The sequence below is a fragment of the Salminus brasiliensis genome, chromosome 19 (assembly GCF_030463535.1).
Source record: "Salminus brasiliensis chromosome 19, fSalBra1.hap2, whole genome shotgun sequence".
Lineage (NCBI taxonomy): Eukaryota > Metazoa > Chordata > Actinopteri > Characiformes > Bryconidae > Salminus > Salminus brasiliensis.
The window spans coordinates 17,051,129-17,075,124 of record NC_132896.1 but is presented as its reverse complement, the minus strand read 5'-3'; the positions used below and the strand labels follow the sequence as shown (position 1 = coordinate 17,075,124).

Below are 23,996 nucleotides of genomic sequence, written 5' to 3'. Positions count from 1 at the left end.
TTAAGGGGTTAAAACCAACAGAACAGTATTTGGAAATGTTCTTTCTCTCTTAATGCAGATTACAATACTGTGCAAGGTTCTCTTCAATGTCATTTTAAAGAAAATATGGAATAAAACAAGTGTGTCTAGTTTGTTAGACTTGGTTTCGCATTCAGAGACAAATGTCTATTCTGCTTCAATAATGCTAATTTAAAATCCTCTGATAACATACTCTGACAACCTCTGAAAATATCTTAAGATCAAATTTAAGCAATATCAGCTGCATCTAAACACAACAAAATGTTTGGATATGCAAACAGATTTGTTCTGCAAACGTGATGGAAACTGTACAGCTTGGGGGTGTTTTTTGCTCTGTGGCCAGGACTTCATGTGGTTTTGTTCATGGATTTAGTTGACTGTGGGAACATTTTTTCCAGAACTGTTTTATTTGAGCATGATTTTTTGAGCGCTGAATTATGTGGAAATAACGTTAACACATTGCATTGAGCAGCTATGTTTTGCAAGTTTTAGGCCTGTATTCATTGAATATTTATTGCTGTTTGTAGAGAAATTGGGCCGCTTAGTATTTGAAGATTCGGCTGAAAGATTTAGTGACAGGTTTTGCGGAATGGGAGCAAGATAAAGTGAAAAAAGACAGACTAGCGCAATCACCTGCTTTGTTACTGTCTGCATTGTTGTTAATGCTGAATTTATTCTTGGTGTACAGATTCACCAATTTCCATACATCATTATTGGCTACATCCTGTGAGACAGCTTAGAGAACTTTAGTAAATGAGGAGGTGTTTCTGCCTGACACACTTAAACACTTCCATTCATTATAAGGCTGAATGTTTTATAATCATGCATCGTTTAGTGGCGGGCCCCACTTACTCAGATTGCACTTTACTTACTTTACTTACACTCTCTCTCTCTCTCGCACGCTCTCTCTCTCTTTCTCTCTCATCTGTCTCTGGCCAGTCGGGCAACATAACTGCCTCCCACACACTGTTCTCTTCCCACTCACACAGACTCACACAGACACAGCCATGATGAGTCACATCGCCCCATTCTTCTACTGTCTTTCCCACTGCACCCCAGTGGGACTCCGGAGCTGCCCCTAACACCCCCTCATGCACACACACACTGATATTTTAAAAAAGTTCCTTTCAAACGCTTTCAAACATTTGGTCATTTTAGATGCGCTTCTTTTTCTTGTAGTAGAACAAACGTACAGGAGTAGAAAAGTGAGTAGATTTCATTTAGAGCAACAAGCAATACACATTGTGTCATTAGTGCTGTGTGTGACTTGATATGTGGGTCTATGTGACATCATCAGTATTGTCTCCCCCCCATTGTTTTCAAATGGCTGCCTCTCAATCGGTTACCACAGGCCATGGACAGTTAACGACCCGAGAGGTGATGAATATAGACGAGCAAAGGGCAAGAGGGGGAAAGATACACAGCTGAAGATAAAAGGGTTGAATGTGTGATAAATGGCAAAAACACTGTACATTTGGAGATGGCAAGTCTCCAAATACAGTATTTGATATTATCATTGTTAATAAAGACAGTGTTTATAACAGTGTCAGTCCTGTCAGGTAAGGGGCAGTGGGGATTGTGGGGTAAATGTCTGAGCATGGCAAGCTGCCACTGTTGGGCCCTTGAGCATCGCCTTTAACCCTTTCTGCTCTCCAAGCACCACAGCAATGGCTGCCTGTGCTGCACTGTGTGTGTGTGTGTGTGTGTCCTGCTTGGAGGAGGCAAAATTCCATCTGTGTCCAACACAAATGGTGAATATGGTTTTCATTATTTAGGTAAGCATTAGACCAGTCTCTTGGAACCTGCCCATTTTAGCCCTCTTACACAAACTCTTGCACAGTCTTTTGGCTTTGTGTGCAAGCGGAACACCACGCTGACACTCACACAGCTCTACGGTACACAAATATATGCATGTGTGTTTGTGTGTGTGTGTGTGTGTGTGTGAAATTGGTTCAACAGTCAGAATGGAGCACTGAGACCGACCACCAGGCCTCAATCCCTGTTCTCCATTGATAACAGCAGGTGAAATGCAGAAATAGGTGCACACAATCCTTGCTGAAATGTGTACCCAGTTAGTGGAAGAGTGGACCAAATTAGACAAGAGCATGAGAGACTGGTATAATCCTTACCTGACAGGATTGACACTTCTATTAAGGCAAGGGGACAAAAATCAAGTAGTGCATGCTACATTTTTTTGTCTAGTTAGCTTACATTACAAAATACTGTTAAAAAATAAATAAGAGTTAAGAGTCAAAACATTATTATGAATGCTTGAGGAAATTATGACCAAAACAAGGTTGGTGGTCTCATGGCAACTGTGCGTGTCAAGATGGCCAATGGTTATGGCCACATGACTGCCCCACCTTGCAACTGACAGGACTTAGAGGATCTTGGTCTATCTACATATAGTCAATACAGATATTTTATTTGTCATCTAAAGATACAGTGGTATGCAAAAACCTCTGTTCTGTTGTTGTAAATATTTAAGTGAGTAGACAATAAAATAAAGTAAAATCTATAAAATCTTATAAATACTCTGACAAGGGAATCCTTCTCCCAACAATCATCAGTTGCATAGTAGTCTACTGTATAAGAAGATAGCAAAATGTTTTCAGTTATCTGTTTCCCTTAGTTCCTAATGTAATTAAAAAATGGCAGTTAACAGTAATAGTGGAGGTCAGGTTGAGGTCTGGAAAACCAAGAAAACGTGCCCCAAACAAGGTGGTGGCTATTTGTTTCAAACTGCGATTCTTGCCAATGGGGGTATTACTAAGTAATGTCTATCTAGGGTGCCCACACCTTTATTTCAGGTCATTTTTTACCTTGTGTTATTTTCAAAATGTAGAAGATGAAAAGGTCTTGCTTAAAATATTAAAGAACCTTCACAGCTTAATACTTGTTGGAAATCTGAGCTAAGCTATTTACAACAACGGAAGTTTTGACCAGGGGGGTTGCGTGCCACTGTACAATTACTTCTCATATGCCTGTCACAACATTGGAACATGTTTAAATATCCATCTCACGTCGTTGTTTTGGCCCATACGCTGAGATCCTTTTCCTTTCATTATTTTGTGGAATTCCATTTGTACTTTCTACCTATTTAGTTAAATAATAAACATTTTAGATAGAAAATGTGTCTGTTTTCAATGACAGACAGGTTGTACACTAATTTGAAGTAGATCTGGGCAATATGATGATATTTTATTGTATTGCGATACATTTTGTTATTATGATACATAATATGCATTTCTAAGCATATCGAGGATATTGTTAGTACCTAATAAAAACTGATCAACTGTGCATTTCATTACCAACAGTGTAATTAGATGAAGGGCAGCAGATGTGGAATAAAAATCACTGTACTGTATGGCAGAGTATCTGAAGAGAGTGTCTGAAGAAGTTTTTGAGAATCTGTTGCTACTGATGTATTTAGTCACATCACATGTATTGTGATAAATATTGTGGATCGTGAAAAATGTTTATAAATATTGTGGTATAGTATTTTTAGATATATCGCCCAGACCTAATGTGAAGAATGTGGGAGCATGAAAGTGCCGATAGGTGTAGTCTGAGTCAAATGTCGTTCACTGTTTGTATACTTTTACCCACAAATTGAGGCACAGTAAAAGGTCTTTGTATCCCTCACATGAAGTAGGGTAGCTTGTCTTTGAATAGTGTGTTTAGAACAGCTGTTCTCTTGTGTGAATAGACATGCAGTCTATCCAGCATTTCAACTGACATACATCAATGCATTATAGAGTTTAAGCAGATCATAGAGAAAACAAATAGGCCTAATAAGCTAGTATGTCCAGTTTAGCGAATTTAGCGAAAGTGTTGGCAGTTTTTCTCTGGATCATTAACACTGTTAGTTAGAATCACGGTGACCTGCAGTAATGACAGCAGTAATGGTTCTGCAGCTGAGGAATGTAATGTGTACTTCACGGTGCTATCAGTAGTGAGTCACATTAACAGCCTCTCTAAGTGAGTGTCACTGCTGTTGCCCTCCAAACTCAGTATGGGCAGGAAATTTGGATGGAGCTACTGGATGGTATTTATAGAGCCCTACAATGGCAGGACTGATGCTCAGGTTGAGCCAAAAGCTGACTTTGTTCTTGACCTTGTTACATTTCAGTCATGAAAGTTTTGCACCTGTGTCTTTTGCCATGGCTGGTAGGTTGTTCTTCTGCTGTTTTTAGTTTACAGGATAATTACATTTCTCATTAAGAATTAGACTGGTTTAGAAATCTGTCTTATGTTTGGATCTAAACCGTACCATTTTTTGTTTTTGTCATAAGCTATCTGAAGCTTCTCTGTTTCTCATGGTAACATTTTTCATTTCATTGTTCTCAGATATTCAAGAATGCTATGAGGTGACCCTGCAGCTAAATGCAACAGAGAATGGAATAAAAGAGAATGGCCCTAAAGAAACACTGAAGGTAAGAGTTTCACAGAAAGACAAATGCTATCAAAGAGGTGCACACAAGCACATGCATTTAGGATATAGATAGCAATGTTTTACATACTGAGGAACAGATAGCACACAACTGTCATCCATTACAGTTTTTACCAGCAAGCACCAGTTTACTTTGGCTTCAGTTACTTTGACAATGTTTGCTGTCTGTCTGTTACAAAAAATGCAGGGAAAGTGAAAATGATATGGTGGGTTCTAATGAGCAAAACAGAGGGGGAGGCGGAAGAAGCATGGAAGAAAACCAGTGCAAAGGAAAAAGAGAACAGTGAGTGTGAATGGCAGACAGAGAGAGAGAGAGAGAGAGCAGGAAAGGGAGTCATACACTATAGAGCATTAGTCATGTCTAGGAAGGACTGCAGAGATAACACTGAGGGCTCATCAGTGGGCAGCATAACGATGGCATCAGAACCTTCCATTAAAAGTGTCTAGTCACATGGCCACGTGAAATATTTATAGATAGAGGAGAAAAAATAACTTCAACTTTTATTTGGAATCTGAGAAAGGCTAGGGGGGAGGAAAATATCATGGAGCCCGGATTGTTTTTTTTTTCATTTTACCACTGCATTGAGGCACATGCAGTCTAGCCAGTCTGAGGCATGCAAGCCATCAGCTGCTTTAAATATCTCTAAGTGGGCTTCTGAGTGGTGCAGCCATCTAAGTGTTATGGCCTTATCTTTAGGAGATTGCTGGTTCGATCTCTATTGATGTCATGGCCATCCTTGACCGGGAGAGTGTCCTAGAGAGTGTGGTTGGCCTCACTTTTTCTGGGTGGGTAGACATTACAGATCTGGCAGTTAGCATTCTCCTCCAAGCGCGCTTAGCTATCCAGTAACATTACATTTGTTGCAATGCGAAAAAATATGTGGTAGTTCTACATATGATAGAAATGCAATGATACTATGGTGTTATGAGGAGTCCTAGCTAGTAGGTGAAAATGGGAAATGATTTATTTAAATGTTAAGGCATAAAATCCATAAGTAAAGCCTTATTAGCTCTTTAAAGTAGCGTGACTTTCAGTTGTTTGTCTTGTATTTACATATGGGTGGTAACATCACACTGAACACTCTCTTGATCAGTGATCTTAACTCTAAAATTAATTTGCAAATGAAAACAGGTCCTTCACATCTACAAATGGGGACCTAAAAATACTAAACTTGACATCATTTAGAATATAGTAGTAAATATATATATTTTTTTAGGTAGAACGTATGTCAAGCGCATATAAGGTATTCAGTCAAAGCTAGGTCACAAAGCTAGGTCACATTCTGTGGTAAAAATGTTACAAAGCTTATACAGTCTCTAAATCCTCTAGAAGAAAAGGCAATTGCTACATGAAAAATACAAATATTGCTACATGCAGGCTAACATTCCTGCACAGTGATAAGATATGAGACTATCAACTTCACCAAAATACCCCGTACTCGGGTAATGTGTTGATTTGTTGATGAAGAGCAGTTGTGATGTTGTGTTACACTCACTAAGCATTTTATTGTAGGAACACTATACTAATACTAGGTAGTGTGCTCTTTTGTTTGCAAAACAACCTCAGTTCTTCATGGCATGGATTCCCCCAAATGATCCATGGACATAACCTTGTATATATACACAGTACTTGTTGATATTTAAAGTATGGTAGCGGATATACTTTATTTAGTGCATTTCAAGGTGTTGATTTGTTTTTGATAAAATGTTAAGACACTGCAAAATATTTCTATTCAAAGGCTTTTACATCAGCACAATCACAGAATGTGATTTATTCCAAAATCTGTAAATTACATTTTATATACTGTTTATGTTGCCTTTCTGAAGCATGGAAATTTGTACATGGTTTAAAATGAAACATCTTTTTTCATATTTAGCACTTTTCCCTGTTGATGTATAAGTTGTGTGACTGCGGACTCACTAAGGCATTGATTCTCAAGTTGTCTGATGCGTAATGGATGAAAGATGTCATCATTTCATAAACATTATAACATTATGACAGATCAACTACTTAAGTAGTGGATTTGGGCATGTGAGTGTTTCAGGCATAATACAGGACAGCCAAAATCAAAATAGAACTCATTTATCTTAGGTCCGTCTTAAATGTGCAGTAACAGAAACAGCCAGTTTAATTCTAAGAAGTAAGGAGAGGCTGGAAAATGAATTACGAAAAAAAACCCACACAAATGTTGCAAGTGGACCTAAAAAATGTAGGATATGGACCCTTTAAATCATCAGCTGTCTTAGAGCATAACATGTTCATTTATATACCTTTATAATTTGAGGATTACAACATTTATATGTAAATTACATCATTTGACAGGACAGTTGCTGGTACTCAGCCCTCTAAAAGCAAAGTGGGGCTGTACAGGAAGAAATGGACATTTCTAATGTTTACCATACTGTTAGCAGTAATATACTAAAAGACTATGTGGTGAACCCTTGATGTAATGTGGTTGAGGATTGCTGTGTGTTATTTTGACTAAAACGTTGGATCATAATCTGTGTGGACATAGCTCACAGTGAAACAAGTGATTGATTAGAGGTTAACTTGCATATTGCACACATACACAAGTGTTGTGAAAGCTGATATTGTTACAGTGGGTAACAAAAATCCTATGATAAAGAAGGAGTGCCATAACAGCATAACAGTACAGACTTTTAAGGTTCATCACATATTTGTATGGTAAAAAAAAGAATCTACACAGCTCTAACAGTTTAACTGGCTCAGGTAGTTAGAAAGTTAAAAAAAACTTGTAAATCTTCATTTGAATGTGTGTGCAGAGCATAAGCCCTAGTAATACTAGTAGTATTACTAATATTAATACTAATTACTAAACTACTAGTAATCTCTAATCATTTCCCTAAAACGGTTACAGCAACATTGATTGTGTATGCATATCACAATTCTTGTACAGAATTTTATGTTTTTTTTAAAGAAATATGGCTAAATCACTACTCTCATTACGGGTGTACAGGTTTACAACCTAAAGCCCAGTAAATTCCTTGTGAATGGGGTTTAGAAAAGGGAAACACACTGGGTCTAAAGGATTTCTGAGCTATATCTGCTGTTGAAGTTTGACATTTATGATTGCCCAATCCACCCCTCATATATCCATCTTCACTTCAGGTGATAAAGTAATGGAACAGCCCTTAAGATGGTGTCAGGGGTTTCCCCAAGGGCGAATGGAAAGGCAAATGGAGAAGGGGACAGTTGTATTGAAATGCAGGGATAATCTCACATAGAAGCAGATCTTTTTCCCTTCAGGACCACATTTTCTTGTTTTTGGATGCATCGTTGCTGTGTGACACTAGCTTCTCTTCCGTGGATATACTGCAGGGGTCACTGACTCACTGTGTTATCTGTGGTGGCAAATGTTCCAGGCCCAGCACAGTCCATCGTGACTGTATGGAAATGCAAAGCCCATCCCTGGGGAGCTGCTGGGTGTTGAGTGAGAGGCAGCAGGCAGTAAAGGGAGGGCTGAAGCTGAGAGAATGTCCGGTGCAGTTCTCATTAGCATTCACAGTACATTGTCACCTGAGCTGAGGAGAGGAGTTAAATGAAATGAGTCTGCAAATTCACTGATTTTGTGCAGAGGCTAGAGAGAAGAAAAATACATCATCAGCATTTGTGGCTGAATAAAGCATGATCACTACAAACCAACTAATGTAATCAGTCTTGTAGGTTTTGCAATTAATGTGACTGTTTTAAGGTCATCATATTATTGCAGTAGAAGTGTGTTAAGCCCTAAAATTAAACGTTCACAGTATGCGATTACTGTGTGTTGAAGTTGTCTTTTTCCTACTGGATTAAACAGCAGTGAGTACCAGTAATGTGTCTGTGCACCTTTCTGGCTTTGACTCTATATATAAATTAATTTTAGATAGAAAGAAAAGGATGGAGAAGGAAAAGAGAAGGCGCACCATGCAAAAGTTTGGGCGCCGCAAGTGATTTCAGCTCTCAGATCACTTTTACCAATCTCATTTCTTATTTATCTTGTTCACGGTCATTGTTATTCATAAACAACTTTCAGAGAGAACCGTGCATAAGATTAAGAGAAATGCTCCATTTCACTGCCGAAATCCTTCAGAAAGATCAGGCAGACTCTTCAGTTTTGGTGCACTTCTGTACTGCGCAGCGACACCTGCACAAATATGACCATTAGAAACAGGAGAACTTTTGGCAACAATGAGTAAAGTTATTCTTGGAATTTTCATTCTTCAGCTGTTAAACGCAGGGGTGTATTGGCCATTCTTTGGGTTTGTGTTGCAGCCAGGGGCCCAGAGAACATTTCCCAGGTACAGAGGAAAATGAATTAAATGAAATGCCAGCAAATTCTGAAAACAAACATCACACCGTCTGTAAAAAGCTGAGGATATAAAGAGGAAGGCTTCAACAGCAAAATAATGAACACAACCTCAAAATCCACCATTTACTACCTTGGGAGGCATAAGTTGACGGTTTTGCCATCACGTTTCTCCAATGTTAGCATGGTCAGTTTTGCTTTGAATCGTTTTCATTTTGAAACTATAAAAAATAATCTATCTGAAAATGTTACATAAATCAGGTCATTGTCTGCTCACTTAGCTATTCACAGTACCGATGTAGAATAAACAACTAAGATCATGTCTTCTTGACTGTTTGTGATGTTGCTGTTATGTATGTGTTATTGCCAATGACAATGTCATTATTTCACCTAGTCTTTCCTGTACCTGCCCTGTAACTGTAGATTCCCTCTGATGCTTTTGTTTTCTTTTTCTTTTATTTATTTAGAGCTTGTAATGCTCAGCATTTTTCCCCCTTTTCTGTCTGTTTATATTGTGCTTGTTTTCTTTTCTCTCATAATGCTATTGCTTTGTCATGTGCTGTCAGTCTGATACACCGAAGTTTCCAGTTCGGGTTACCAGCCATGCAGTGTTTGCCTTTTCTGCAGTATTGTCTCTTTGCACAACAAATGCTTTTTTGGTGTGTGTGCTGGAATGTAGCACAGCAAGCCCATGAGTTCTGGTTCGCTCTGCTGTGGTGACTGTTTGTTCCATGGGCTAGAGAATGTAAACAACTGAAAACAGAACAAATACGAATGGCTGTGAGTGTCTATATAAATATAAATCACTATTGTGGTACTGTGGTAACTCTTGATTGTAATATCAAATTTGATCATCGTCTTATCAAATACATAACACAGAACAGCTAGTTGAAATACGTGCTGTAATGTAACACATTTGTAATGCTATGATTGATGTTGCTCATACTTAATCTCTGATTTTGATGCAGTGCAATGTTTTCTCTTTTGATGCATCTAACAGAACTCAGAGGTGGAGTGTGTGTCACGAGTGCGAGTGACCAGTAGGAGGAGCCCACAGAAGGTGGAGAGAGTGGCCGGGCTTGTGACTCTCTCCCATGTGGAGACACCCAAGGTTAGTAGGAAACTGGGAGTGACTTAGTTGAGTGGAGATGACTGTTATACTTTTCATCTGTCATAAAAAGACAAGTCAACTTTGGCTCTTTTTGCTTATTTATGAGGACCGTAACATAAAACAGTTCACCTCTGAACTAATGTCTGTGGAAGTTCTTCAGCTTCAGTTTCAGTGTCAGTAATGTTTTGGGGGTGCAATCAGTTGCTCAATGCATTGCTCAGTAAGCAACTATTAGCAAACTACTAAAAAATTGTCTCTGCTGTTTGTAAAGCTGTAAAGCATTAGGGTAAGTTTCATTCTCATTGTTTTACAAATTTGAAGCTGCAAGGGTTCATTTAACCATTTGTGAAATTAAATACATGCACTATTTATCCAAAAGAAACTCCTCTTTTAGTGAATGTAGCCTGTTTACTGAACCATGCAATTATTTCCATGTTTATAATACATATACAGCTTGTGTAGTCTTGAAAGGATTTGTTTAATAGAAATGTAGACTGTAGAGCAGCTGGACATGAGCCTAAGGTCATCATGCCAAGTGTTAGCTAGAGGTGAGTGAAGCAGTGGAAGCAGTAGAACTGCGTTGTCTGGAGTGATTGAGCACTGTTGAATACCTATGGGATAAGTGGGACTGATGTTTATGGTCCAGGACTAAACGTCCAACCTTAGTACCTGACCTCACTAATGTTGTTTGAATGTGTCTGAATGCAATCAAATGCTCACAGCAGTGTTTTGGGATCTAGCACTGTCTGCTCCTCTTCTTCCTCCCACTACAGGGGATTACCAAGCCTGCTTTGCTTTAGGTCACAGCTGCCCCTAAATGACTTGCATAATTGCCAATTACTGCACGCAGTATGAGTAACTGAGTAACGTAGTATGAGCTTCCTCCTATTGTGCCTATAACGAATGCTGTTTCTAACAGAGGAAGGTTTTAATCTATCGACCTCTGGGTTATGGGTGCAGCAAGCTTTCGCTGCACCACTCTGCTACCCCAACACCCCTGATGGGACTCAGAGGCTAGGGCCTTATCCATTACACCACTGGGAGTTCTTTTTATCATTTTTTCTAACCTTGATTTCACTGGAAACATTGCATAAGTAGATACCTACAAACCTTAGTACTCTAATACTGTCATATCTTATGGTTCTTGGCATGAATCTCGCACACGCACAATGATTGGAGGCAATGTTCAAGGCGACCACGGTACAGCTGAATCAACAAGCCCCATGCCTTGCCAAAAAAAATAAACAGCTGTGGCATTAATCGCGATGTCACAACGTTTCTTAGAGCGCTCCAAAGGCATCATGGCTCCAAAGGCATACTGAGATCCACTGTATCATGGCAGCCCTCATTTTCACATGCCTTCCCAATCACAACACGCCCAGCGGCACATGGCAGCACAATGCCTGCAGGCGCTGGCTTTTCAGCTGAGTGGAGAACTAGTGCGAGGGGTGGGGGCGTGAGGAGGAGGAGGGGGAGGAGGAATAGAGGAGGTGGGTGCTGGGGTCTCGGCTTGTGGCTTAGGAATGTAGGATCGGCGGGTTTTAAAGGCATGTCAAGTGTTGCTTCTCCGCATTAAACCATATAGCGCAGCACAAGGAAAGAACATTCTGTTGACAGCAAGGCTGGGCGACGCAGAGTCGAATGAAGCGTTGTGTCTCTCTTCACACAGAAAGAGGGAGGATGGGGGATATGAGGTGCAGGAGAAGCATAGAGAGAGGCGAGAATAAAGAGAGAGCGGCAGAGATAGAGAGAACGAGAGAAATATATATATATAGAGAGAGAGATAGAGAAAGAAACAGGGAGAGAGAGAGAGCAAGCGAGAGAGAGAATGAGAGAGTGGGGGAGGATAGAGGGAACGAGCCGGCTGAGAGGCGAGGGCCGGCGCAGTGCAACACAGTCAGAGCTGGAACGGACACCCAGAGTTCAGCCTTCTGCAGGTTGCCATGGAAACCAAATTCCTCCCTCTGCTTGCATCCCCACAGACTGGCTGCCTCGCTCGCTCTCCCTCCCTCTGTCTCTGTTTTTCCGTCTCTTTTGCATCTCTCTACCTTACAGTCTTATCGTATGTGTACGCCATTATAGCGTGGGCAGATACACGCCAGGAAAAGCGTGAGAACATGCTAGCAAATGAACGACCCAGACAGAAACCGAATTGAATGCTAGAATCTGACTTCCAGATATAAATTTATGAAAGTGCATGGATATCAGAATAGTGCAATATCAGAATAGTCCTTGTTGCTTCCCCTTTCCAAGTCCCATCTGTTCTTAAGCCCAGATTTCTAGTCATGGTCCCTCCAGCCATTGTTAGTCCAGTCATTTCTTTCCACTTACAATCATCATGCATTTACTCAGCTCCTAAATCTCTGTGCTCATCACTGGTTCCTCCTATTAGTCTCCCCATTCCCACTCTTTCTCTTTCCACAGCCCCTGCAGTTGTCTTTTTAAAGCTTCTCTTCTTCACATTAATCCCTCAACTCCCATTCACTTTCCTTGCACCTCATATACTCCTCCTCCATCTCTCTATTCCTCTCGTTTTTCTTGTAGCTCTACCCCTATCATTACACTGTCACTCAGATGTGCAGTGTTTGGTGCAGCAGCTGTTTTCTGCCACCGGCCCTATTAATAGGAAGCACATCCTTCATAGAAGCTTTTGTTTTAATGTCTCTGAGTGTGGTAATGTGGGAGCCATAAAAGTCTCTAGGCTTGTCCTCCCTGCCTTCAGCATTCCATGAAACCCTGGCGGACTGATTGAGTGTATAGTCTACTAGAGGCGGTTTAAAGCACATAGGAATTGTATTAACAACACAGAAATTGTTTAAACAACAATTCTGCCATGCTGTGATCTATCTGGCAAAAAGCATCAAGGCCTGTGACAGATCTTAATGCCGATTCAAAGAGCACACTGTGTTCTATACAACATTGCCTCTGCATTTCATTCAGAGGATGCTTAGTAACAGGGTTCCTGTCGCTTTAAGACTGACTGTGTCTCATCCTGCCGTATATGGGCATGCATCCTGTCAGGTGATTAGAGAGCAGTCGCATGGGCTGATATGAGAATGCACAGAAATTCCAGAAATTTTCTATAGATGTCTTGCTGCGCGATAGCGTATGCGAGGGGCGTGAGACAGGCTGGAGGGTTTATGTAATGGGGGAGGTTGCAGGAGCTGACAGTGAGACTGACAGATGTGAGATATTTGCCGTAAGGTGAGCTCTGCCCCCCCCCATAATTGAAACCTAGGATGGATTTTTTCCATTTATTCTTTAAATGAGGAGGCTTTGCTGATCACCTTGTGAAGAGTGTGTTAGATTCTAAATTAAAGCTTGAATGGTGTAAAACACAGTAAATATTCAAAAGGCAAATATTTAAGAAGACATGTCCTATGGTAGGATGCTGATTCAGATCCAGATCTGTATAAATGTCTGTTTCTGAAAGGTCCAGCTGTACAAATGACAACAAGAGTGTTTTTAGAATTAAGACCTGAGAGTCTACTGCATCTAATGCATCTGTCTGTTCTAGAAATTAGATAGATGTTAGAAATTAGATGATATTATAATCATAATTGTAGCAAAGATACACAGTGCCCCAGTGTTCTGATTAGATTGGCAGCCCTTCGATAACTTAACCATGTTTACCTTCTTTTCCCTTCTCTCTCTCTCTCTCTCTCTCTCTCTCTCTCTCTCTCTCTCTCTCTCTCTCTCTCTTTGATCCCCTCATGCTGTTCCTTAGTATGACAGATGCAGATAGTTCTGGCCACTGATTGGCTGTGACTGCAGAGACATACACACTTGCTTTATATTTTAATGTTATATAATCTTTGAAGGAGTAGGATTCTTTCCCTAGAGGTACTAGAAACGCCCACATGCGCTTACACACTGGAAGATACACACACAAACACATGAGATAATGCCAGTGCATGTGTACAAGCATGTTCTGCCCCTCTTCCTTCCCCTCTAATCTGCATCTCCAATCATAGAGATTTGAACAGCGCTGTGTGGAGAGTGCTGTACTGTGCACCACTATATAGGAAGCTGCTGTGGAGAGGAGGGCTGTGTGCAAAGCGAAAGGAGAGGATGGCCACAACATGTGCCCAGTCATGTGGGCTGTCGTCGACATGCTTGCATCGTCTTTTCCAGCCGCCAAGCACCGCCCGTACTTTCTGATTGGCTTCGGCAGTGTTAGTCCTCCACGGATCAGAGCCTTGACTGGCCCTAGAATGTAAAAGTTTACCTCTTTGCTTTCTGTTCAGCTTTCACAGTCCCTACAAGTTACAAGAATAGAATATCATGATAATGAAAGGAGTTACCGTTGCATATAATTATGTGTGGCTGAGCCTGCTGTGCCTCCTAGTAGAGCTCGAATGGTACAGTGCGCAGTCAGTGTAAGGACTCACTCAGTTACACAAACAAGGCAATTCATGCAGGAATTAACAAGCAAATATGCACGCACACACACACACACACACACACACACACTCCCACACACGCAAATACACATACAAGAATTCTGTGTCTGTGTTCACATCAGTTACTGCTCTCTCTGTCAGGGTTCATATGCATTCATAGGTGGCACATACTAGTTTTTGGAATTATACAGTTAAGTTATATAGAGCTGTCCTAGCTGATCCAGGTATATTAGTACATTCACAGGCTGTAGCAGTAAGGTTTCAGAGACGTTTAACTGTCTACAGTATGGAAACATTTTACAGCGGAAAATGAAAACCTGTTACCCACCTTTCATCCAGACCTGACTTTTAAAAATGTTTGCGGGTGTTACACGGCTGTTTATCTATTTTGTGCAGTTTTTGACAGGGCCACTGAAACAATATGGGAAATCAGCACCACAAAGTTTTTCACTGTTGAATAAGGACAGGTTAAAAACTAAACTACCATGAAAATACTACATACTACTACTACATGGAAATTGTACAGGAAGGAGAAGTGCACAACTTTTATATAATGTGTATGAATTCAAGTAATAATAAATCATAACATATCACAGTGTAACAAAAGAATTATTTCACATAAGTATTCTTAAAAAATGTATGCATTGAATTATACACAAAATGAAAAATTATTTTGCTGTTAGATTTAAAAATAAATAAATAATACAACTCGTTTTAAGGAAGGTTGATTGTATTCTAAGATCCTTTCATTTGTCTGCGTTGGATATTTTTTTTGCCATTTAATTAAGAAGTAGTAAACATGTTCTGGGTAATATTTTGGAAAATCCTAATGCACAGATACTTGGTCTTTTATTTTAAAAATTAAATCATCAGTGTGGTCTAAGCAAAAGAGTCTGTACTTAGAAACTTGTAAACGCTTTTTGTAGCAGTTGAAAATCTCAGTTCAGTTCTTGTAGTGGGATTTTTCTCCATTCTTCTCTGCAGAAGGCCTCTACTTTAATTTAGATTTAATTGGGTTGTCTTGCATGCTCAGCTTGTTTAAAGTTTATCCACAAATCTTCTGTAATGTTTAGGTCAGTGGCTGTGTGGGTCATTTCAAAAGCTTCAGTTTGTAAATCCTCGGGTAGTCCATGTTGGTTTTCGGGTGTGTTTTGGCTCATTATCCTGTTGCAGAAGCCGTCCTATTTTCAGCTTCAGCCTTTTCACAGATGGTTTGCATCCAGGATGTACTGGTATTTTGTGTCTACATGTTCTGTAGCATACTCAATACTTCTGTGACACAAGTATGACTCTTTCATGAAGCAGTGCTGCACAGTGGAAAAGTGTATCAACTGAACCTCCCAGCAAGATAAAAATCCTTGGCTTAGCCTTTCGCTGCCTTGTGGACATTGGTTTACTTGAACAGTTGCTTAGAGGAGCTTATGGTTGCTAAATGTTAATATTGGACTGTAATTCTCAGCATTAGTGTACCTGGTTTGGATCAGGTGGGGGAAATATTAGTTGGGACATCCATCATTGTTTAAAACTATACAATTAAGATTTTCATGGAGATTAATGTCATGGAAATATTGGGCTTTTAGTGATTTCTTCAAACTACTCTTTTTCTGGGGCAGAATGTAAATGACATACATGTTTGATAGGAAAAGTTTTCTTTTCTTTTCAGAAGAACAGTTCTAAGAACTCACTGTACACTTCTATATGTGCATTCCAGGTGTAACCGTCATATGCAGGAAAGTGAACAATGAGACAAATGTATTGATTAAATAGAGGAGAGATTAAAGAGAGACTACATTTTCGGCAACGCTACAGTCTTCCTTTGTAAATGAATAATACATTCTGAAATTAAGTACCAGTAATACATCAACAACATACCAGTGCAGTACAAGCAGTGGATCATCGTGTGGAACATGAAGATGCTCTGTTGTTATGTTATATACAATAAGAAGATTAATTGTTGACATGTTACATCAAGTAGACTTAATATGTTACTTCTGTTAAGCAAAACCTAACCTTTACCTCTACTCTAAAACCTAACCCTAAAGCTAACCTTTACCGCAAAACCTAACCCTAACCCTAATCTTAATCTCTACCCCAAAACCTAACCCGTTTCTTACCCAAAACCTAACCCTAATCTTAATCTCTATGCCAAAACCTAACCTAGCCTTAGCCAAAACCTAACCCTAATCTTAATCTCTAAGCCAAAACCTAACCTAGCCTTAGCCAAAACCTAACCCTAATCTTAATCTCTACGCCAAAATCTACCTTAGCTTTAGCCAAAACTTAACCTTATATCTAACCTTAACCTCTATCCCAAAACCTAACCCTAAACCTCAGTTTAACCTCTATCCTATAACCTAACCCAGCCTTACCCTGGCCCTAATCCTAACCTCAATTTAAAACCTAATCCTAACCCTAAAATTAATCCAACCTTTGCACCGCAAGCCCAGCCTAATCCAGGCAAGATCCAGTTCCAGACTAGTGTCAGCAGCAGGGCTGTGACAGCTGTTTGAGGATGTTGTGATGGTCTGTATTAGACCCGTTAGATGATCAGTGATTTCTCAGGTTGACATCTACAGATCTGAACTTGGGTTCACCAAGTGAAAAACAGCTGAATTCAGTAGAAGTCTTCAGTAAGTATCTTGACAGTCCTGAATACTGCAGTACTGAATGTCCAGATGCTGCTAAATCATTGATATGTTGATGATGGTACTGAAAGCCTGATGAGTGTTTGCTTAAAAAGGACCACTCCAAACAAAGTGTCACCATTTTTGTATCAGTACAGTTATGCAATAACTGAAATGTTGAAGAAATTCCATTGTGGGAAGCTAATTAATTTCCTGTTTGCCATTCTGTGTGATGATTCTTTTGCAACTCACCAGCAACTAAATCCTTCCTGCATTCTACAGTCCTACTGGCTGGTTACTCTGCAAAGCAAAACCCCTGGAATTCAAGATGGAATTCAGGTTCTCTGATGCACAATAGCTTAACTGAATACATGGTACGCACTCAAAAATGCTGTCAGTATGATATTACTGCTTCATATAGCATAGATTGAAAAATGTGCAAATGGTAAATCTCAATATTCACCATTTTCCACAACATGGAATGCCCTCTATTATAAACAGTTATTATTATTGATAGTCAGAGATATCTTCTAGGACAAGTTAATTTGCCTTCTTTCCAAGCTGTACTTAATTTATTCTCCACAGACTTTTCAGACAGCCTTTCTTTTCATTCTCACTGTCCATCCCCCTCTCACACCACCTACGCTGAGACTGAAGTGTGTAATTCTTATTCTTAAGTGGACATGCATATGAAGATGTTACAGTGTCATGATGCCCTGGGCTGATATTCTCCACGGATTCTAAAACATTCAAAAATAAATGTTTAAAAATATATGTTTAAAAATAAAATATTAAATATATTAGAATTCAATTATAGATTTGTGTTATATATTATTGTTTGTCATTTTATATTAATAATGTGTTAATAATATAATAACAATACAACAAAATATAACAATAATTTATTTTACATATTACATTATATATATATAATAAATATAGTATATTCATTTTTATACATACACAAAATAGCAAACTCTTAGCAAAGGCTTTTCTATAGAGTAATAAAAGAGTCTTCTGATTACAGAACTTGATTCTATATAGAGCTATGTTTAATGGCAATGATTCTATATATAAATGTTGCCTTTCCGTACGATTCCTTGAAGAGCCTTCTTTTTAAAAGCATTGTTTGTATTCTGGTTTCTCTGCAGTTTAGTTTTCTTTTCATTTGAAGGCCTGTTGTCCCAGCAGCAATATATGAACAAATATTACTTGTGTGCCTTCATTTAGCCTGAAATGATCAATTCACTCTTTTAGACATCACAAACTCAGCCCAGCTTTTATCCGTATGATAAGGGAGCCCTTGTGTCTTTCTTACATTAAAGAGGCATTAGATGAGCATTGGAATCTCTGGATGTCTGTGTCATTTCTGCACCCATACTGATTTTATGGTGCGCCGCTCCTTTAAGAGCAGTCACTGAAGCACCGAAGTCCTGTTGGTGCTGCTGCTGATGGCCGTGCTGCGAGTTGATTGGCTGTGGCTGTCAGAGCTGAGGTGCTGGAGGGATGCTGCTACGCATCTCCCTCTCCCCCTCTCTGCCTCTCTCTCTCTCTCAGTCTCTATCTCTCTCTCTCTCTCTCTCTCTCTTTTTGCCCATCTCGCTTGCTCACATCCCTCTGTATAATCCACATCTAGGGCAAGCGGGCTGAGAGGCAATTCAGTGCTCAGCTCCTCTCTGCAGGCTGAGAAAAGAGAGAGAGAGAAAGAAATTGCTTCCCAACGCAGGAGGAAGAAAAGGATGAAATCTTGCTGGTAAAAAGAAGAGAAATACGAAGGAAGATTTGATCACGGATATCATTTATATATATACAAATCGTTTATATATATATTTGTACACACGCGTATTGACATTTATATATACATATATATACTATATATATATATATATATATATATATAATATACTTGTACATAACCGTGTATTTGTGCTTGTCTGTTTATATTAATATTTTTATATGTATTTGTGTGTGTGTAAATATATACATATATAAACAAATGAATATATATATTTATGAATTTATATACATATCACTGTGAACCGCGAACGGCAAGAAGAAGATTCTGTCATCGGGGCTGGTCTCTGATTGCGAGATCATATACAGTATTTTCAGCATTATTTTCCCAGATCTTTTGCATCGAACAGAGGAAGGCTACAGTCCTTTTGTATTACTCGTCTCCTGCTTGCTGCCTCCTCATCTGCTTTTTTCTGGATTGGGAGGAACAAAGAGGGGGATAACAGGGCTCGCGAAAGAGGAGAGAAAGTGGTGACGTTCCTGCGTTTCGTGCGGTTTTCCCACCAGCGTTGCTGTTCCCTGAGCCGAGCAGCGCCGTTTGCTGTGTTTGATCTGAGCAGGCAGCAGCAGCGAGCGAGAGCGAGAGAGCGCCACGCCGTGTGAGCCAGCCAGCATGCACAAACACCACCACTGCTGTAAGTGCCCAGAATGCTATGAGGTGACCCGCATGGCTGCCCTGCGCAGGATGGACGCCCCGGCATACGGAGACTGGCAGCCGGAACCCTACGGATATCCGGCCGGCTATGGAGGCGGTCAGACCTTGCCGCCCCAGACCTCAGGTGGAGGAGCTGGCATGGGCGGAGGGGGCACGCTGGGGAGAAGTAAGGGGAAAATGATGTCGGCCGGGGGTCCTGGAGGCCCCAACCCCAAGAGCCAGTCCAAGGGTGGTCCCAAGGTGAACGGCAACAACTCGGGAGGGCAAGGCGGATGGTGGCCAGAATGCACCTGTTCCAATCGGGACTGGTATGACCAGGTAAACGCAATTTCCACGCTTGATGATTGCCCATGCCACTGGGGGCGTTGAGTGTGTGCAGTTGGTGTATGTGGTTGCTAGGTTGGAGCTGACACAAGTGTGAACACGTTTAGTGGAGCTGATCCTTCTGCTCGAAGCCTATGCTGCAGCTCAGCCATGATCTCTCTAAATATGGGCTTTTTGTAGCGTTGCTTTTTTTTAAACAGGATTTGACTATCCGTGCAATAATCTTGCTGTACTTTCATGAAGATTGTCTAAGGTGACTAAGCATTGCCTTATCTCCATACCTTTACTGAGCAACCATTTTATTATAGTTTGTTATAGTATATTATAGTAAAACCCTGATACAAACCAACATTATCTGACGTGGATTTGGGTGATTGTATTGTTTGACTGTATTTTTGGAAATGTAGAGCTATCGACATATAAATAGTCAAACACCTTGAGCATTAACAGTGAAGTGGGAATAGATAAATACCTGGTTATGGTGCCAATATATTTACATCTGCATCAGTGATTGAACAATTTCTTGTTTGTAAAAAAAAAAAAAAAAAAAAAAAAAAAAAGAGGATGACGAAGAAGATGGAGGGAGGGAGTGACAGAACTGAATAGCTCTCTTAAATAATCACTGCTCTTATAGAAGTGCTGGTCATTTATATACATCCTATACATCCACAGACACATTGCTAAACAGGGATGTGATGCTACCAAGGAAGCAAAAACATTATATTATATTAAAATAATACAATTCATTTAAATATGTCTGTGCACCATTTTAAACAGGCCTTTTGTGGCCTGTTTTTATTGCCTGTATTCTGGCAGAGCATGTCAGACAGAACCTAGGAACACAAACTGTAATTAAGTAAGGTGTGTGTGTGTGTGTGTGTGTGTGTGTGTGTGTGTGTGTGTGTGTGTGTGTGCGTGCCTGCGTGCATGTGTGTGTGCCTGTGTGGGTGAGCAGGGGTGGGGGAAGGGTCGCTCTCAGTGTATGAAATGGAAGATACAGCCCCTAATGTGAGCAACAGCCTCCATGTATGTGCAGCCCATACGAACCTATGCTTGCACGCCAGGCTTAGAGTGTAGGATCTGGCTGGGAGGGGGTGCTTTTATCTGTACATTCATGAGCAAAGGAGAAAGAAGGTGAGAGAACAGAGACCAGGAGCACAGCACTAAAATGGAGGGTGAACACAGGGAGAAAAGCACGAGCAGAAAGCCGACTGATTCCACCGTTCTGCTGCCTCTGTCAGGATGGCAGAGGCTTCATCTGTCAGACCCAGCACTGTAACTGCCTGTTTGTTCTGAGCTACAGAGAAATTATATGTTCATTGGTGTCTCTGTTTATTCTAGGCTGTGCGCGGCAAGCTCCACCGGTTTTACCTCATGTACGTTCTCTGCTCATTTGTCAAATTTGTCATTTTAAATGCCTCCTCCAGGAATATTAATATTTACCAGGTACTACTTATGTAATGGCATGGTAGGCGTTTTTTTGAGCGCACGCTGACGGAGGTTTCATTTGTTTAATGAAAAGAAAGGTGGTTAAATAGAGGATACAACACACTGACTGTATTATAGCGCCTGGTTCAGGTAGGTGCTGTACACATTCAGCTGGAAACCTCCACTTCGTTCATGACTCCATCTTGTCTGTCAAGATTTCAGAGGAGGCTTCAGTTATCTTTGAAGGCCACATCGATATGCTTTATTTACAAAAGCCATCCGTTGTAAAAACGAATTGCAGTAGGCATTAAAGGACAGCGTTAGAGACAACAGAAGCATTAACGACATATCTGCAGTTGGAAAGAACTGCCAATCAAACCTAGCATGTGAAAACGACTGTGAAAAAAGGTGAAAATCCTAATGTTGAGAAAGAGCGAGAAATAAGCCAATAAAGGCGAGCAGGCTGGAGAGGGGGAGGGGGTTACGTAAGAAGAGGCAGTTGGTGGAGCTGTGAGAGGAGATGCTCAGAGAGAGCAGCCATGGAGCCGTGGAGCTGTGAAGTAGCATCTGCCCCCCACTCTCTGTAGGGCAACAGTTTATTGCCTGCTAGCTCTCATTAGTGTGTGTGCTTATATGCATAGACGGGCTACTCGCCATTTTTTCTTCACTGTAAATTAATCTGCAGTAAAGCCTCATTTAATATTCAGTATTATAGTACACATTTACAAGCTGTTTCTTACACAGGCATATACATGAGAGTGCAAACTCTCCAACTGAAATCACTGGCTATATAGACAGTAAATTGTGTCTTAGCAAAATAAGATTTCTAATAAGTCGCAATCAGTGAATGCTGATAAATGCAGCCTACAAGTAATGTGAGAATGCTAGAGCCTACTTTAGACATAGATATGCGCTGACATTATTGGCAGCACTGGTAAAGATTAGAACCTGACCGACAGAGTAGTTGGCTGATGTTGACAACCTGTGACAATACAGCGGCCTGATTATTGCAGGTGTTTTTTCTACTACACCATTGCAAAGACTTAACCAATAAAATAATTTTTAGGGACATTGAGAGTTTGTCTGAATTCTTAGTATCTGTACTAGTTCACTTGGTTGGGCCATATCAGAGGTAAGGGCAAAGAACAGGGACAGGGATGAGGTCCATGGTGTAGTACATAGTTCTGCTCTGACGCCACCTAAACCTGGCAGTTAACTGACGAGAATCAAGTATTTCTGACTGACCTCTACACCCCTGCTCTACAGGGGAATGTTGTGTCGAAATTGGTTGATTTAGCATTAAAACAAAGATGACCATGCCAACAATATATATATATATATTATAGGTTAGGAAACTTGTTAGGAAGCATAAGATTGTGGATTTGTTCAGACATTTTAGAGGCCAGGCCTTTAATCTATCTTTAAGCAAGATAGTGACCCAATAACGGTCACTGTAGGATTAGGTCTTTGCAGTGGCAATTCCAATATTTCATCCATTCCTCTGCTTCTTTAAACATTATAGGAGAAACTCATTGCTGATAAGTTCCAGGCACATTGTATTACACTGTCTAATGCACAATGTCTAATTTTAATGGTGTGACCCACTGATCAGTGCTGGAACTGGAAAACTGTTTTTTGTTCCTTCAACAACTGAAGCAACCAGCAACAAATGCTATAAGATCACCCTACTGAAAGATAATGTATTTTTAGTGTTTATTGTAGGACAGGAACTGGAGGTCAAAATTAGCACAGTTTGGTGATTTACCTGCTCTAACACACCCAGTAGACCTGGCAATGAACTGGTACGTTGAATCTAGGAAGGAAACAGGAAAAGCAGGAAGGAAGCAGGAAACAGGAAAAGCACAACCCCCTACTAACTTTATTTAACAACGTCCATTTTTTTTGGAAGATGTCCTATAGTTATAGTTCCTGTAGTCTATGAAAGTAATCATTTTGAGTAACTGTTCCAGGTTTAGCTTAAACTTTTAAATAAGGTCCATGCATGGCATCTGTAGTTTGCATAGCCAGGTAGAGTTTTCTAAGCAAATCAATTATATATATATATATATATATATATATATATATATATATATATATATATATATATATGATATTAGTGTAACTGAATTCCAGTGTTTGTTAGCAACGTTAGCCTAACATCTACTGTTCTAAACTAAAGAAGCCAATTTGAGACACCAAACATATCTTGGCAGATTGACTGCATATGGGGTATGTAATAAATAATGTTCTGTTCTCTTTTTGAGAAGTTACAAAAGAGTTAATGCAACAAATTTAATAACAGTTATTTGAGGCTTATATGCTATATATATATATATATATATATATATATATATATATATATATATATATATAAATATATATATATATATATATATATATATTTTTTTTTAATCAATTTTATTGATATGTATATTGATTATATGCTTTGTTGGTTGCAGTTTTAGTTAGGTCCCGGTGTAGATTTGCACACTTTTGCACAGCTTCAGTGTTTGTAAATTTCCACAGGAGGCAAATGGCAGCAGTGAGTTGACAGAAGCCCTTAGTTGGTGCTAGTTCTATTTTCTAGGTTGGTGCTTCTGGGCCCAGAGATTAAAGCTTTAAGTGCCACTTATCTAATGAGTACATTTTTGGTGGTGTACTAGGTCTTGCACTGTTGATTTGTGTCTCATTTTCTCTGTAGCTTTTAATAATTCTTCTGCCCCAGGAAATTTTTTTTTTCTCCTGTTAATTTCATTAGATTTTCAAGTGAATTGTCTTATGTCTAATTATTTATACATTTATAACTTGTCCTTATTGGCCATTGACTGTGAGGAATTTAAATAAGGAAATGCAAAAAGGAGGAAACTATAAGGTTTAAT

At 39.8% G+C, this 23,996-nt stretch overlaps 1 protein-coding gene across 6 annotated transcripts in view; it reads left to right on the top strand.

Moving 5' to 3' along the window:
* The window catches only part of dlg3 (discs, large homolog 3 (Drosophila)), a 96,085-nt gene that overhangs the window by 5,671 nt on the left and 66,418 nt on the right, over positions 1 to 23,996 (top strand). For 2 of the 6 annotated variants that reach the window (XM_072664096.1, XM_072664097.1), the window contains exon 1: positions 17,913 to 19,683. In XM_072664096.1, the coding sequence (XP_072520197.1) occupies positions 19,324 to 19,683 (360 nt within the window). In that variant the 5' untranslated portion in view covers positions 17,913 to 19,323. Of the gene's footprint in view, positions 1 to 4,368; positions 4,455 to 9,778; positions 9,890 to 17,906; positions 19,684 to 23,996 lie in introns of those variants that run through there. The other 4 variants (XM_072664095.1, XM_072664100.1, XM_072664094.1 and 1 more) reach the window with 4 other exon arrangements.